General features: G+C 36.9%; 2 protein-coding genes across 2 annotated transcripts in view; both read right to left on the bottom strand.

Moving 5' to 3' along the window:
- LOC136062378 (uncharacterized) overlaps window positions 1-673 on the bottom strand; it is a 4720-nt gene extending 4047 nt beyond the window's left edge. The window contains exon 1 of the mRNA XM_065761358.1: window positions 28-673. Coding sequence (XP_065617430.1) covers window positions 28-673 — 646 coding nt within the window. The remainder of the gene's footprint in view (window positions 1-27) is intronic.
- The window catches only part of LOC112033550 (probable disease resistance protein At4g27220), a 27869-nt gene extending 22796 nt beyond the window's left edge, over window positions 1-5073 (bottom strand). The window contains exons 1-2 of the mRNA XM_065761354.1: window positions 4919-5073; window positions 4429-4510 (exon numbers count right to left, since the gene is read on the bottom strand). The gene's annotated coding sequence lies outside the window, so the exon portion shown is untranslated. The remainder of the gene's footprint in view (window positions 1-4428; window positions 4511-4918) is intronic.
- Window positions 5074-14400: the final 9327 nt, after the last annotated feature.

Here is a 14400-nt window from a genome sequence, read left to right on the forward strand (position 1 = left end):
AGTATATCAAAGGGAATATTAACGCACCTAGAGTCGGGGTTCCCCACCGACGATGCAATCTCGGGAGATCACCCCAAACCTCGCCCGAAGGGGTTTCGAAATCGTCCCCAGATACAAAGAAAAACCTGGACTTCCAGTATCTAAAGGACGAGGGTAACTTCTTGACGATCCTAGTACTCCTCTCCCATGGCACCAGTTCATAGTACCCGTGCTCTTTCGATGCTTTCAAACGATACAAATAATTAAACTCATCTACCCTAAGCATGTCTCCGTCCAGGGCAGCCAGCCATATGCCCATACAACTAACCAGTATTCTCCACGAATTTGGCATGAGTTGCCCGGGAGCAATGCCAAACTGATCTAGCAACTCCATCACGACAGGATGGACGGGAAACCTCAACCCACAGACGAAGGCGGACTCATAGAAGCACACCTCGCCTGGGAAGAAGTGGCAAGCCCGTTCCTCCTCATTAGGCAGACGAACCCTAACTCGGTCTGGGAATTGGAATCTATCGCGAAATCTTCTAAGGGTATCATCGTCCAATCCACACCTTTCCTCCAGGGCATGGAAAGCCCTAACCTCACGAGGGACGGAGACAGCCGTATCCCTTTCTGCTAGGCCGCCGCTAGACGACAGCCCAGTATCAAGCTCACTAGACCTAACTTCTGACATCGTCCTCCCCGTCACTAATTCTTCAAACCACTCAATAGATTGGTGAAGGATTGGCAATAAATCAGCCAACACAACCGCCAAACTATTACCCTCGTAAATAAAGTTTTCTAAGTGAGGGAAAGTCCCTAAAACCCCCCCTAATCGAGCAAACAAGAATGAAATTGAAGGGCACTCCAACCTAACCTTAAGGCTACTGCACATGGAAAGCTAGGAAATAGGAGGTCTAAAGCGCCCCAAAACCAAAGAAGAAGAGAAACAAAGAAGCAACCAGCAAGGAAAAAAGTAAAAAAAAAAAAAATCAGAAATTGACAACAACCAAAGAGATCAAGGGAAAAAGAAAGCCAAAGAAAGAAAAAAAGCTTACCTCGGAGAAGACAACTATGGCGCTGCGCAGAAAATCGCTGGGGAGAAGAAGAACGCCAGAGCAATGTAGAAAGGGAGTTTCTCGAAAAAGTGAAAAGAAAATGAAGGGGAAAGGAGAAGTTTAAAAACCAAATGTTGGGAAGCTGAAAAACCGGCGGGAAAATCAAGGAGGCTCATCATATGCAGTCTTAACTCCTCCAACCAAAAGGCGCCACGTGGGCCACAACTCAAAAGGAACCGCCGCAGCACATTAAATGCGGCTCAGAAACCCAACCGCCTGCTGCCCAGAAACCTTTCACATTCCTCGGTCAACACGACGCGTCATGACGACCATGGAATCCGGGGGCAACTGATGGGACTGACGAAATAGATCCTGCAAGAGGTAAGGCCGACGACGAGGAAGATCGATAGTGACGAGAACACACGTCATTGACGAGGGTATCCCCTCCATCCTTACCATCAGTAAATGATAAGGGGCGGTTACACATCCAGACGAATAGACCGTTGGGGGCAACTTAAAGCCACTTAATAATGCCAACAGGCGTTATGCAGAGAGAAGTTAAAGCACCATAAATCACCCAACGGCTAGAATCTACAACAACATATATAAATCCTTCACATCCCCCAACGGGAGAGGTATGAACATTTCTTTTACATTGATGCTGTGTGTTTGTTTTGCTCTCATATAATTCTCGACACTGACTTTAGCATCGGAGACGTTGTGGCAGGCACCACACCGGTGACCATCCATCAGGAGAGATCAAGGACGAGGTTTCAGTTCGTCTCTGATTGCATTTATTGGCTGACGAAGTCACACTTCATCAACTATTAAGAGTACTTTGTCCATCACAAAGGATTAAAAAATAAATAAAAACTAGTAAAGTCTCATAGTTTAACATCTAAATTGAGCACTATAAAAAATCATGCTATATAATAAAATAAATACCAAATTACAATAAATACCAAATTATCTAAATCATGCTATGTAATAGAATAATATTATATTTTATATGTTATATTTAATTCTTTATAACGCAATAGGATAACATTTAAAAATCAAAGAGAACAAAAAAAAATTAAAAAACAAAATTAAATCGCATTAACCCAATATAAAGTTTTAAAAAAATAAAAATAAAAATTATCAACCTAAAGCAGAGATGCAAGAAAAAATAAAATAAAAAATCCAGAAAAAAAATTGAGAGAGACAGAGAGAGAGAGAGAGAGAACCTTCTTTTTGTGAGAGAAAACTATGAATAGAATGGAAAAGATAGTAACAAATTTATAGTAAAAATGTGTGAATAAGAAAAGACAAAAATAAAAAAAGATGAAGGGAAATAAGAAGAATGATATTAATGTAGAGGGTAGTGAGTAGTGGGGAGATGAAAAAGGAAGTAATAGAGAAAGGTTGGAGAAGTAGTGGGGAGATGAAAAGGTAAGGGAGGAAAAAATGTTGGAGAAATGTAAATATTAAAAAAAAATATTAAAAACAATTATAGGAAAATTGAAAAGAAAAAAAGATAATGACGTAGACGCTAATGTGACTCAACTGGAGTGTAACAACAATAAATTTTACGCTTTAATTTTTAGATAGATATATATATATATATAGATTTCGCAGAAATTATTCAATACATCGGAAAAGATAGTCGAGTGATCATGTTGGTTAATTTTAAAGAATTCACATAGTTACAGAAAGCTATAATGGTTTATTTGTATTGGTTAGAAAGACAACAAATGTGGTTTGCTATCTACACAATTTCTTTGAAGATTTCAATATATCATATTTGGGATATATGGTGGGATGAATTTCTAATTTTTTATATGGAGAAAACTGTGTGAGAAAGGGAACAATGATAGCTCAAATTGCTTGATTCTAGTATTCTTATAAGACAAAATAACCCTTTTTCGTGAGATGGGCTTCCCTGAGGTGGGTTGGCCGAACCCACTCTTTTGCTCAAGTCAATATCACGTAAAGAGAATCTAAATAGTAAACTATTGGAATGGGCTTATGATTCCCACGGGTGGATTGGGCCTAATATTGTGAGAGGCCTAATCTATAGAGCAAGTGCAAAAGATAATTACTGCTCCATAAGAGGATTATCATATATAAATCCCCTGTTAAGTGTGTAATATCCCGAGCCTGCTCTCATTAGGAGTCTTTGGTCCTTCAAATTCCTAGTTTTTGTTAGATTGTTGAGGTCTGCCTGAGTGCTTGGGGTGTATTGATCTTTTGTTGGGGTGTATTGATCTTTTGTTGGTGTGTATGTATTTTTATGCATTCACTGAAAACATTTCCAAACATCTATCTATGTATTGTTGTGCTGCATGGTAGTTTTTTTTCTTCTTTTTCCCCCTAATGTGGAACCAGAAAAAACTAAAAACCCTATCTATTAATCCTATTTATATAAATATAAATCAAAATTTTAATGAAATGGGGGCCCAGTAAGCTTACATACTTGAGAAAAAATAAATCTTTTTTGGATAACTCATATATATGAGTACATATATCTGGAAAAGTTTGAAAATTTTTGGGAAAGTTATGGTGGTATAGGATTTTAGGAAAGCTTTTTTCTTTTTTCTTTTATTGAGCTCTTTTTCGCAATGCAGATTTGGAGGACGTCAACAATGCCAAAAAGTGTTTTTTAACCAATGTTCTTAAGAAAATTTATTTTTTTAGGCATTATAATCTCTTTTGATTGCAAGTTGTGAAGAATATTCTTGATACTGCGGAGATTTGGAGGATGTCAACAATTCCAATTAACCGTTTGCTTTGACCAAAAATGTTTACTAGAACTTTAAGCCCATATGGAGAGTCGGTTAGCTAGAGCCTAGAGGGCTATATAAGCCAGGTGTGGTAAAGTATACTCTTCAGATGGCCATCTCAAAATGTGTTTTACAAGATGGGATGGTTTGGCCTCATTCAAGATCTGATGACTTTGAGGTGAGGAGGGAGTATGGATTCTTCACTGCAAGATATAGGGGATATCAAGGTGAATATTATAATAGTCCTTAACCATGGAGGGAGGCTATAGATTTTGGATTTGCCTTGTAAGCTTATAGTGTTTTCTCTGAATGTTGATGGTGAATGCTTTGCGTACTAAGATTTAACACTCAAAATAAAATCTAAATGTTAGTACTCTGTGTCTTCTCTGTAATGCAGAAGAAACACCGGATAATTGTTTATTGACTGCAAGTTAGCTTTATATAAGTTGTGCGGTTCAGATCATAATTAACTCTCCAAGTGGAAAATTTGGGACCTAGATCCATCAGTGCTTGGAATCATTCTAGGCTTGCAAGTGAATTGGAAACATTCTAAGATTTCTCTGAATGTTAGTACTCTGAGAAGACAGTTTGAAAAAAGAAGAGAAAGAGAAAGGGAAGCATAGTCATACCACACAAATCATTGACCTTCTTAGCCATTTCCTTAATTTCCTTCTCTACTTTTTTGATACTATTAGAATAGGGACCCAAACCCTGCAAACAAAAAAATCATTAAGAATATAAAATTAGTATTTAGTCGTCTGAATCAGAAACAACCAATTTCTGAGGTAAACAAACTAAACCCCAAAAGTGAGACAGAGACAGAGACACAGAGCAAAATAATATCCATCCAAAATTTGAAGTCCTCTAAACTTGTAAATCCATTCCCCCAACCCAGTTTACCAGCATGATTTGATTTTGTTTTTGTTGTAGTACGAAAAAATAATTAATAATAAAAATCCAATCTAGAACATGAACATGAACATGAAAACTTAAAACATAGCATAGCAATAAAATAGCAGTAATGAATCGAGCTGAAAATAAAAAGTGAGATCCACATAGTTGTTATTAGGGTTTGTAATAAGAAAGAAAGAAAGAAAAAGGGAGGGAAGGAAAGATTACATAAGTTTTAAGCAAAGCAATATCATCCTCGTCGAGAGGCCGAGGATTCTTCTCATCATCGTCCTTGATGTCGTGATCGGCTTCCGGCGCCATCGACTGAAAACCTTTCCGATAAGCTGAGTGAGAAGTGAAAACCAATCTGTTTTCCATTTCTATTTCGTCTACCTCTCTTCTTCTTTTATATTTATACCAGTTTAAAACCCGTGCGCTGCACGTGCACCTGCACAGTTTTAAATATAAACTCATAAAACGTACTCTATAATTTTACAAATAATGACAGTAAATTCAAGTGTGATATGATCCGTTTTCATTTTACCTATTCGTAATTTAATCATTTACGCTTTACTCACTTGAAGTTCAATCTGTTATCCACCTCATCATCAAACGTTAGAAAAACACCATTTTATTAAAAATCAAAACATAACACGGATCAAAAACACGAACTATTGAATCTTTTCCTCACGAGCCCTAGAAACACAAAAACCTCTTGTATTGAGCTAGTGTTTTGATTTTTCTGATCGTGCTTTCATGTGAGGGTGAGGTTCTGACTTTGGGATGTCTCTCTTCTCCCAAAACAAAAAATTCATACAAAATCAAAAGAAAACAAGATAAAAAAATGTCATTATGTAAAAATGGTAAAAAGTTGCTTAAGAACTTCAAAAATGCAGAAACTTCAAGAACTGTTCAGCAAGAGGCAATGTAATCATAGGCACACCATAACAAACTCCCTCCAACATATGAAGGTTTTTCCAACAACCCGAACGAATGAACAGTTGGAAGCCTCAATAGCATGAACAATCTCAAAACTGGGTTTGCTTCTAAAGACCCAAAACTAGGTTTGCCATGTCCAAATTTGTCTCTCTCTCTCTCTCTCCCGTCCACCAACAGTCACCACAACCACTTTTGAAACCCATAACTAAATCAGATCAACCCATAACCCAAAAAACCACCAAAAAAAAAAAAAAAAAAAAAGAGACCCATGAAGCAGAGCAATGTCATCATGGTGGCTACTCCACCTTTGAAACCCATAACCAATCGCAAACCACAACACACAACCACTGCCAAAATTAAATCAACCACAGGCGTTCTTCCTAGTGATTCAACACCCCACAAAACCAGAAAGTAAGATAAAGAAGAAGAAGAAGAAGAAGAATAAACAAAGGAACAAGGACAAAGCCAAAGAACCTGAAGCTAATAATCCTAAGCGAAAGCATGAAGAAATCGAGGCCAAAGAGAAGAAGAGTAAAAATAAGAAACCGAAAGAGGATGACAAGGAAAGCAAAACCCACCAAGGAAAAGAAGAGGATGAAATTGTGAAAGATGGCCTGGTTGTGGTGAGTGGGTATAAAGTGAAATTGGGTAAGTATACTCCTTTGAAGTCCTTCGCCGAGTCGGGTCTGCCCCCAAGAGGTTTTGGAGTGCTGCAAGAACTTCCAGAGCCCCTCTTCCATTCAGTCCTGTGCCTGGCCTTTCTTATTGGATGCTTGTGACTTTATCAGCATCCAAGTCATCCTTGCTCCATGTACTTTGTTCTTGTAGAAGTTCTTAAGTAATCAAAACCCTAACTTTTTTATTTTTGTTATGTTTGTTTTTCTCTAAAAATTTGTTTTTCTAACGTCTGTGGGTGAAGTGTAAATGATTGAATTACAGGTAGGCAAAGTGAAAACGGGCCTAATCATAGGTGGGTTTACTGTAATTATCCCATAATTTTATTTAAAAATAATAATAGCTAAATAAATAAATGAATTATTATTTTATATAATTGAAAGTAAAAATGGTGCTACTTGTGTAGGTATATTTTTCAGTCAAAATGTCCCAATAAAGGCAGAAGTTGACCTAACATCAACTCAATGAACATACATTACTCTAAAAATAAAATAAAAAATATAATTAATGTTGTTGAATGACTAAAAAATGATTAATTAATTATAATCTTATATAAATATATATAATCACTCCAAAAACACTTATATTATAACCATAAATAAATATAAATATAATCACTCCAAAAACATTGTTCATTAAAAGTGTAAAAAAAATACTTGCATATAGGTCGCTGGTGGTGGTGCTGTCTTATCCTTGTTTAGTTAATTCTTGTTATAATCCATTTGTTTCATACAAATATCTAATTGGTATTTCATATAGATTAGTATTTCAATTGTTGATTTTGGTAATTAGAAGTTAGCATATGCATAGCCGTTAATAATTTGCAAATCACTCTGAAATTTTTTTTTTTTTTTTTTTAAAACCAATCCCTTAAAAATAATTTAGTGGGGTTTAAATCACATTAATAAATTAATTGTCTATTTGAATTTAAATCACATTAATAAATTATTGATAAAGTCATAAAACTATTATTAGTAAATGTTTCTTAGGCTTATCTATTTATCTTTGTTACCAAATTGATATCAATTCTTTTCTTTATTTTATTTTTTTAGAAGAATATAACACAACTAAAAATGTGTAAACAATAATTTAAATTTAATATTAAGAATATAATCTAACTTATTAATAATTTAAAATTAAAAAACTAACAAAAATCATAAATTAAGATATAAATGTAGGAAAAAAAAAAAAAAAAAACAAAGAATATACCTATTTGTTTCCTCTATCATTTTGAGAGATGAAAGTGTGAGTATGTGATGAAAATTTGAACCAATTAATGTAGAAAATAATAGATGAGTACAAAAGTTTAATGTTATGAATTGGGTTTATCTATCTATAAATTTCTAAATGAATTCATGAAGATAACAAATGATTACAAAAGTTTAATATTATGAACTGGGTTAATCTATCTATCAATTTATAATGTGGAATTCATGAATTTAAGTACTTGTGTGAGAAGTTTTTATTAATTCTTTTTGAAGTTAAAGAAAAATAGCTTAAATAATATGAAAAAATAATAATGAAGAAAGAATGCATACATGTGTTGTCATAGGATTTAAACACTCACATATTAGAGTAAGCTTATATATAGAGGTAGAATTCCATTTGTTATAGAATTTAAATCCTATTGAAATTAAGATTTTAATTTAATAAATGTGTTTGTTGCTATCCCATAAAAAGTGGAATATAAGTATATATGTATACCCCTTCATTATATATAGAATTTTAAGGAGAATGTGTTTACTTTAAACTCAAATACTTAGGAGTAATTCATTATTTACAATTTTCTTTTTTAGTTTATCCACAAAAAGTTTGGTAAATAGGTAAGAAGTATGAACAAATAACGTTTCTGTTTTGTGTGTGTGTGTGTGTGTGTGTTTTTCTTATAACTATGTAGCAATATAATTCAAGCCTTTTAACCCCAAACCAGGGATACCAGAAAGGAAGCATTCCTTTTCTTTTCGTATTGATTCCAAGTCATTCCTCTTGGCTTTTGATGGAGGCCGTATGGATGCTTACTCCATCACTGGAAAAAGGGGTAGGTATCATGGCTCTATCCGAGTTGGTAGATCGAGATTGGATTGGACCATTGCTTGTTTGGTAGAGCTGTGTCAGTGGGACTTTAGCAAGAAACACTTTTTCAAATGGTTCCACGAGCAATATAAAATTTTGGAACTTTCTAGTAGGTCGAATAAGAGGGGTCTTTTTTTGGAGATCTTTGAGTATCATAATGGGGTAAGACGTGGCTGTTTGTGTGTACCGGAAGGGAGGAATAAGGGCGGTTGGGCTTTCTTTGAATTGAAGCTACGTGAATTCTTTTTGGGAAAATTAACATCTAGGCCAGGGAAGGAGGTAGCTGGTGGTGGTGTTGGGCTTGAAAAGTCAACCGATAATTCAGCGAATCAAGTTTGGAAAAATCTAAATGGAGACATGAAATCAGGAAGGAAGTTATTTTTGGAGAATCAGTTTCCTAATATTCCTGGGAATTTAAATCAGAATGAGAGTTTTGGGGGATTTCAAAATTTAAATAAACATCCTATTAATAGACCCTTGCGTGGCCTTCTGCCAAATGGACTCAGGCCCATTTCTCTTTGAAAATTACTGTTGCCTTAGAAGGGACTCCTAACCGTAAGGTCCACTAGAGTAACTTTGTCAAACCAAAAGGGGTTATGATGGGCCCTGTTTTGCTAGAGCCTGGGTTGAATAGTGATCAAACTCAGCGGGCCAAACCCACTAAAGCCCACAACGAGTTCATTAAAAATATGCTACGTTTGACTGAAAGACGTACTGGGAGGTGGGAGAAGGATTGGGTTCACATGTTTCAACCGAGAAGGGTCTGATGTTGTCTCCGTGTACCGGCGAGTTGGATGGAGGCCTCCCAAGGATCGAGGGGTGTGTGGGTGAGATGTTGACTCACGCTTCGTCAGCGGGAACCCAGTTTAGTGAAGATTCGGACCCCCACGGTTCTACCAAGAAGCCACTGATGGTTTTTCCGGGTACCGATGAGATTGGTGGTGTCTTTTCAAGGTCCGATGGGTATAATGGCAAAGTTAGGGCTGTCGGTGGTCTTCCAATGGACCCTAACTCTAGCAGGGTTGAGGTGGGTTGTATGGGTTTTAGTGTGAGGGTCGCCGGTGGTCCAGCGGAGGACTATCTAAGCTCTGGGCTTGTCCTTAACTCTGGTGGGCAACCTGTCAATGCCGAACCACCTGCTTCCCTACCTCTATTGGTTTCTGAATTTTCCGATATGTTCCATCGCCACCAGCTGATGGGTAATAATTGTTTCTCTTCCCTGTCTGAGTTGGGCTTTGATTCTAAGGATGATGAAATCATGCTACTGGACTAGGTCAACCCCATGGGGTCAGGTAAGGATGAGGATGTTGGGAATGCTTTGGAATATGTGCCTCTGGCTAGTGTGGGATCCCTAAAGGGGTATGGAATTAGTTTCAGAGGAGACTAAACTAGATAATTTTCTTGTGGGGGAGGACTTGGAACCTTCAGTGTGGGTGAAGAGGAAGATCAAGGGCTTTGGTAAATTTGTGGGTTTTCCTATTGACTCATACGAACAGCAATGCATTGCCTTTTTTCAAAAGCTTAAGAAAGTGTGGGAAAAACAACTCACGGTAGGTAGTTTGCGTCATAATGCATCTTCATCAAAAAAAGGAATGAGGGAATTGAGGAGTTTAGTCTCTTCCGTTAACTATGAGGGGCAATCTGGTAGACAAACCAAAGAGATCCAGAATTTTTGTAGGGTGGGCTCAGGTAGTTGTCCATGAATTTGAAAATCTTATCTTGGAATGTGAGTGGATTAAACAATCCTCAAAAAAGGGATACGGTGAAGAATTTACTTAAGGAGTGGAAGTGTGATGTAGTGTGTTTCCAAGAAACCAAGTTGGATTCTGTCAATTCTGCTGTTGTGAAAAGTCTTTGGAGTAGCCCTTTTGTTGATTGGAAGGCTTTGGATGCTATTCATACAGTAGGGGGGTTATTCTAGTTTGGGATACAAGGGTGTATAAAAAATAGATTGTATGGTTGGATGCTTTTCTGTTTCTATTTTGTTACAGGGCTGGTAGACAGTTTTGCTTGGTTATGTACAGAGGTATATGGTTCGAATGCTGATGGTCCTAGGGATGCTTTGTGGACTGAACTTGATAGTGTGAGTGGGAGGTGGAGTGCTGCTTGGTGTCTTTTTGGTGATTTTAATATCATCAGATCTCCAGCAGAGCGCCTTGGTTGTTCTTCTTTCAGTCCAGCCATGTTTAAATTCTTGAACTTTATTGAGAGGAATTTATTAGTTGATATACCATTGGTGGGGGGTGAGTATACATGGTTCCGTGACTCAAAAAACCCTTTCTATGTCTAGAATTGATAGAGTGTTGGTCGCTGATTAGGAAGATCATTTTTTAGATGTGATTCAAAGGCCTCTTCCTAGAGTAATTTCGGACCACTGTCCTCTTCTTGTGGAGGCGGGTGGAAAGTCGAGGGGAAAGACTTCTTTCAAATTTGAGAATATGTGGCTTAAGGTGGAGGGTTTAGTGGATCTTGTGAGAGGTTGGTGGAAAGGATACCATTTTGTAGGGTCTCTTAGTTATGTTCTAGCATACAAATTAAAGGCTCTTAAGGGAAACTTGAAGCATTGGAATAAACATGTTTTTGGGGATATGGCTTTTAAGAAAAAATCCTTGCTGTCTGAACTTCTGGACCTAGATTTGAGAGAAGGGCTGCAAACTTTGTCACATGCAGATAGTGCAAGAAGGGCTGAGATAAAGGCTAATATTGAGTATTTAGCTTCCTTGGAGGAGATTTCTTAGAGGCAGAAATCAAAGGCTTTGTACTTAAAAGAAGGGGATAATAATACTAAATTTTTTCATAGACTTGCTAATTCTCATAAACGTACAAATACTATGAGAGGTGTGGAGGTTGAGGGTATTTTGTATGAGGATGAGTCTGCAATTTAGGATCAAGTGGTGGGTTTTTATAAGGCCTTGTATCAAGAGACCGAATCTTGGAGGCTCACTATTGATGGTTTAGAGTTTGCAAATTTGGATGAAACTGATCGGATTACTTTAGAAAGGGAGTTTGAGAAGGAAGAGATCATTGCAGCCCTATGGGAGGCTAAGGGAGATAAGGCTCCCGATCCAGATGGCTTTACTATGGCTTTCTTTCAAAAATGTTGGTGTGTTCTTAAGAAGGAAATTTTGACTTTTTTTGCAGACTTCCATAAAGAATGTATCTTTGAAAAATCACTCAATGCCACCTTTCTATGTTTGATTCCCAAGAAGCTTAGTGCAATCAATATTAGAGATTTTCGCCCAATCAGCCTTGTGGGCAGTCTGTACAAGCTACTTTCAAAGGTTTTGGCACATAGACTTCGTTTTGTGTTGGATAAACTTATTTCCAACTCCCAAAATTCTTTTGTTGGGGGAAGACAGATACTTGACTCTGTTCTTATTGCAAATGAATGCTTGGATAGTAGATTGAAGAGTGGTATTCTGGGTGTGATTATTAAATTGGATATTGAGAAGGCTTATGATCATGTGAGTTGGAGTGCCTTATTTTACCTTATGGAGAGGATGGGTTTTGGGGAGAAGTGGGGGAGATGGATGAAGACGTGTATTTCTACTGCTCGTTTTTCAATCCTTATTAATGGATCTCCAGTTGGTTTCTTTGGTAGCTCTCGTGGTCTTTGCCAAGGGGATCCCTTATCTCAACTCTTATTCTTATTAGTAATGGAGGTATTTAGTAGGTTGTTGAAAAGGACAGAGGATGGAGGCTTTATCAGTGGTTTCCAGGCAAATTCCAATACACGTGGAGGTTTGCATATCTCTCACCTTTTGTTCGCTGATAATACTATTCTATTTTGTGATGCTTCCAAGGAACAATTATTACATATTCGCATGGTTCTACTTTTCTTTGAAGCTATCACAGAACTGAAAGTAAATGTTGGTAAGAGTGAGATTGTGCCGATTGGTGAGGTTGGGAACTTGGATGCCTTATCTCGTATTTTATGTTGTAAGGTAGGCTATTTACCCATGTCTTATTTGGGGATGCCTTTGGGGGCACATTATAAGGATTCCTCAATTTGGAACCCTATCATTGAAAGGATGGAAAAAAAGCTTACAGGTTGGAAGCAGTTATATTTGTCAAAAGGAGGTAGACTTACTTTATTGAAAAGTACTTTATCAAGTCTCCCTACTTATTATTTATCTTTATTCACTATTCCACAACATGTGGCAGACAAATTAGAGATGATTCATAGGAATTTTCGTTGAGGGAGATCTAATGAGGTCTTTAAATTCTCATTTGTTGCTTGGGAGAAAGTTGTGTGGCCAGTAGAGTCTGGTGGTTTGGGGATCCGAAAAATTGGGCTGTTTAACCAAGCTTTGCTTGGGAAGTGGCTCTGGAGATTTGGGACTAAGGTCACACGTTTATGGAGGTAGGTTATAGCTTCCAAATATGGGGAATCCAGTGGAAGATGGTGTACTAGAGTTGTTAGAGGGACTCATGGATGTGGTATGTGGAAAAACATTAGGAAGGGGGCTGAGAGTTTCTTTGGTTATGTGTTGTATGCGGCCGGTGAGGGTTTTCGCATCAAATTCTGGTATGACCCTTGGAGTAGCCCTACTGCCTTGAAAGACTTATGTCCGGCACTGTTTGCTATTGTTGTGAACAAGGAAGCTATGATTTCTGAAATTGTTGATTATGCTCCAGATGACGGTGGTAGAAGCTAGAACTTACGTTTCCGTCATGCATTTCAAGATTAGGAGACACGGATCTTTTATGAGTTCTTTGTGTATATTTCCTTTAAGTTACCTAAGGGGGGTGATGATACCATGATATGACACTTGAATCGTAGTGGTGTTTTTGATGTGCGCTCTTTCTATAATTCATTGCTAGCAGCCCTCTTGGTGTCTTTTCCTTGAAAGAGCATTTGGTGTGTTAAGGTACATAAAATGGTGGCTTTCTTCTTATGGAAAACTACTAGGGGTGGGCTTTTTACTATAGATAACATAGTTAAGAAGAAGTTACCTCTTGTGAATTGGTGCTGCCTTTGTCGATGTGATGAGGAAACTGTGGATCATTTATTGATCCATTGTAAGTATGCTTACACTTTGTGGAGTGAAGTCCTTCATTTGTTTGGGGTACAATGGGTAATGACGAAGAGTGTTGCTTCTCTTCTTACTGCATGGTGGAATTGGTTGGGGAGTCACACTTCCAAAGTGTGGAATATGGTTCCAGCATGTATTATGTGGTTAATTTGGAAGGAGCGCAATGCCCGTACTTTTAAGGATACTGAGAGACTTGTAGACTGTGTGAAGTCTTTGCTACTCAGGACTTTGTTTGAGTGGTCCCAGATTTGGGGGTTTACGCATTGTTATTCTTAGTTTGACTTCCTTAATTCTGTTAGTCTTTCCTTTTGATTGGTTTGTATTCTTTTCAGTGCAGTGAGTTTACTATCGTAAATTCATTGTGCTTTTATTATCAATAAAGCTATTATTACCTATAAAAAAAAAAGATTATTGTCAACTTAAAAATTATAGGAGAAGAAAATAAGAACAAGAATTGTTTTTTTTTTTTTTTTAAACCTCAAAAAATTTATGCAATTTGGTGAAGACACTTGGTGCAACCACGACTTTTAAATCCAACTTTTATTATATAGTATATGATTTATATACCACCCTCCTCCTCTCCTGTTTTTCTTTCTTGTAAGTTTTAGAACAAATTACAACTTACTCATATTTGACCAAAATTTAAATTGTTACTTGTAGTTTAAAATTTGACAATTTATCCACCTAAGGTTTGCTCAGTTAGATTTCCTTAACCAACATTGTTAAAAATATGGTTAAATATGTAATTTTACTCTATTTTTATGTCTCTCTCCTCCAAAAAAAAAAAAAAAATACTAGATCAAATAAGATAAAAAAAGAATCCAGTAGAAACACTTGCATCATTAGATTTCAAACCAAAAGTAGGTAACTTAAATTTCGATCAAACTTTAGGTGGATAAAGTGTCAAATTAGATTATAACTGAACTCCAATTTTGTACCAAGTGTCTTTAAATTTTAAATACGCTCCAATTTCATATTGGTGTCCTT

This window comes from Quercus suber, unplaced genomic scaffold (assembly GCF_002906115.3).
Source record: "Quercus suber isolate HL8 unplaced genomic scaffold, Cork oak 2.0 scaffold_408, whole genome shotgun sequence".
Classification (NCBI taxonomy): domain Eukaryota; kingdom Viridiplantae; phylum Streptophyta; class Magnoliopsida; order Fagales; family Fagaceae; genus Quercus; species Quercus suber.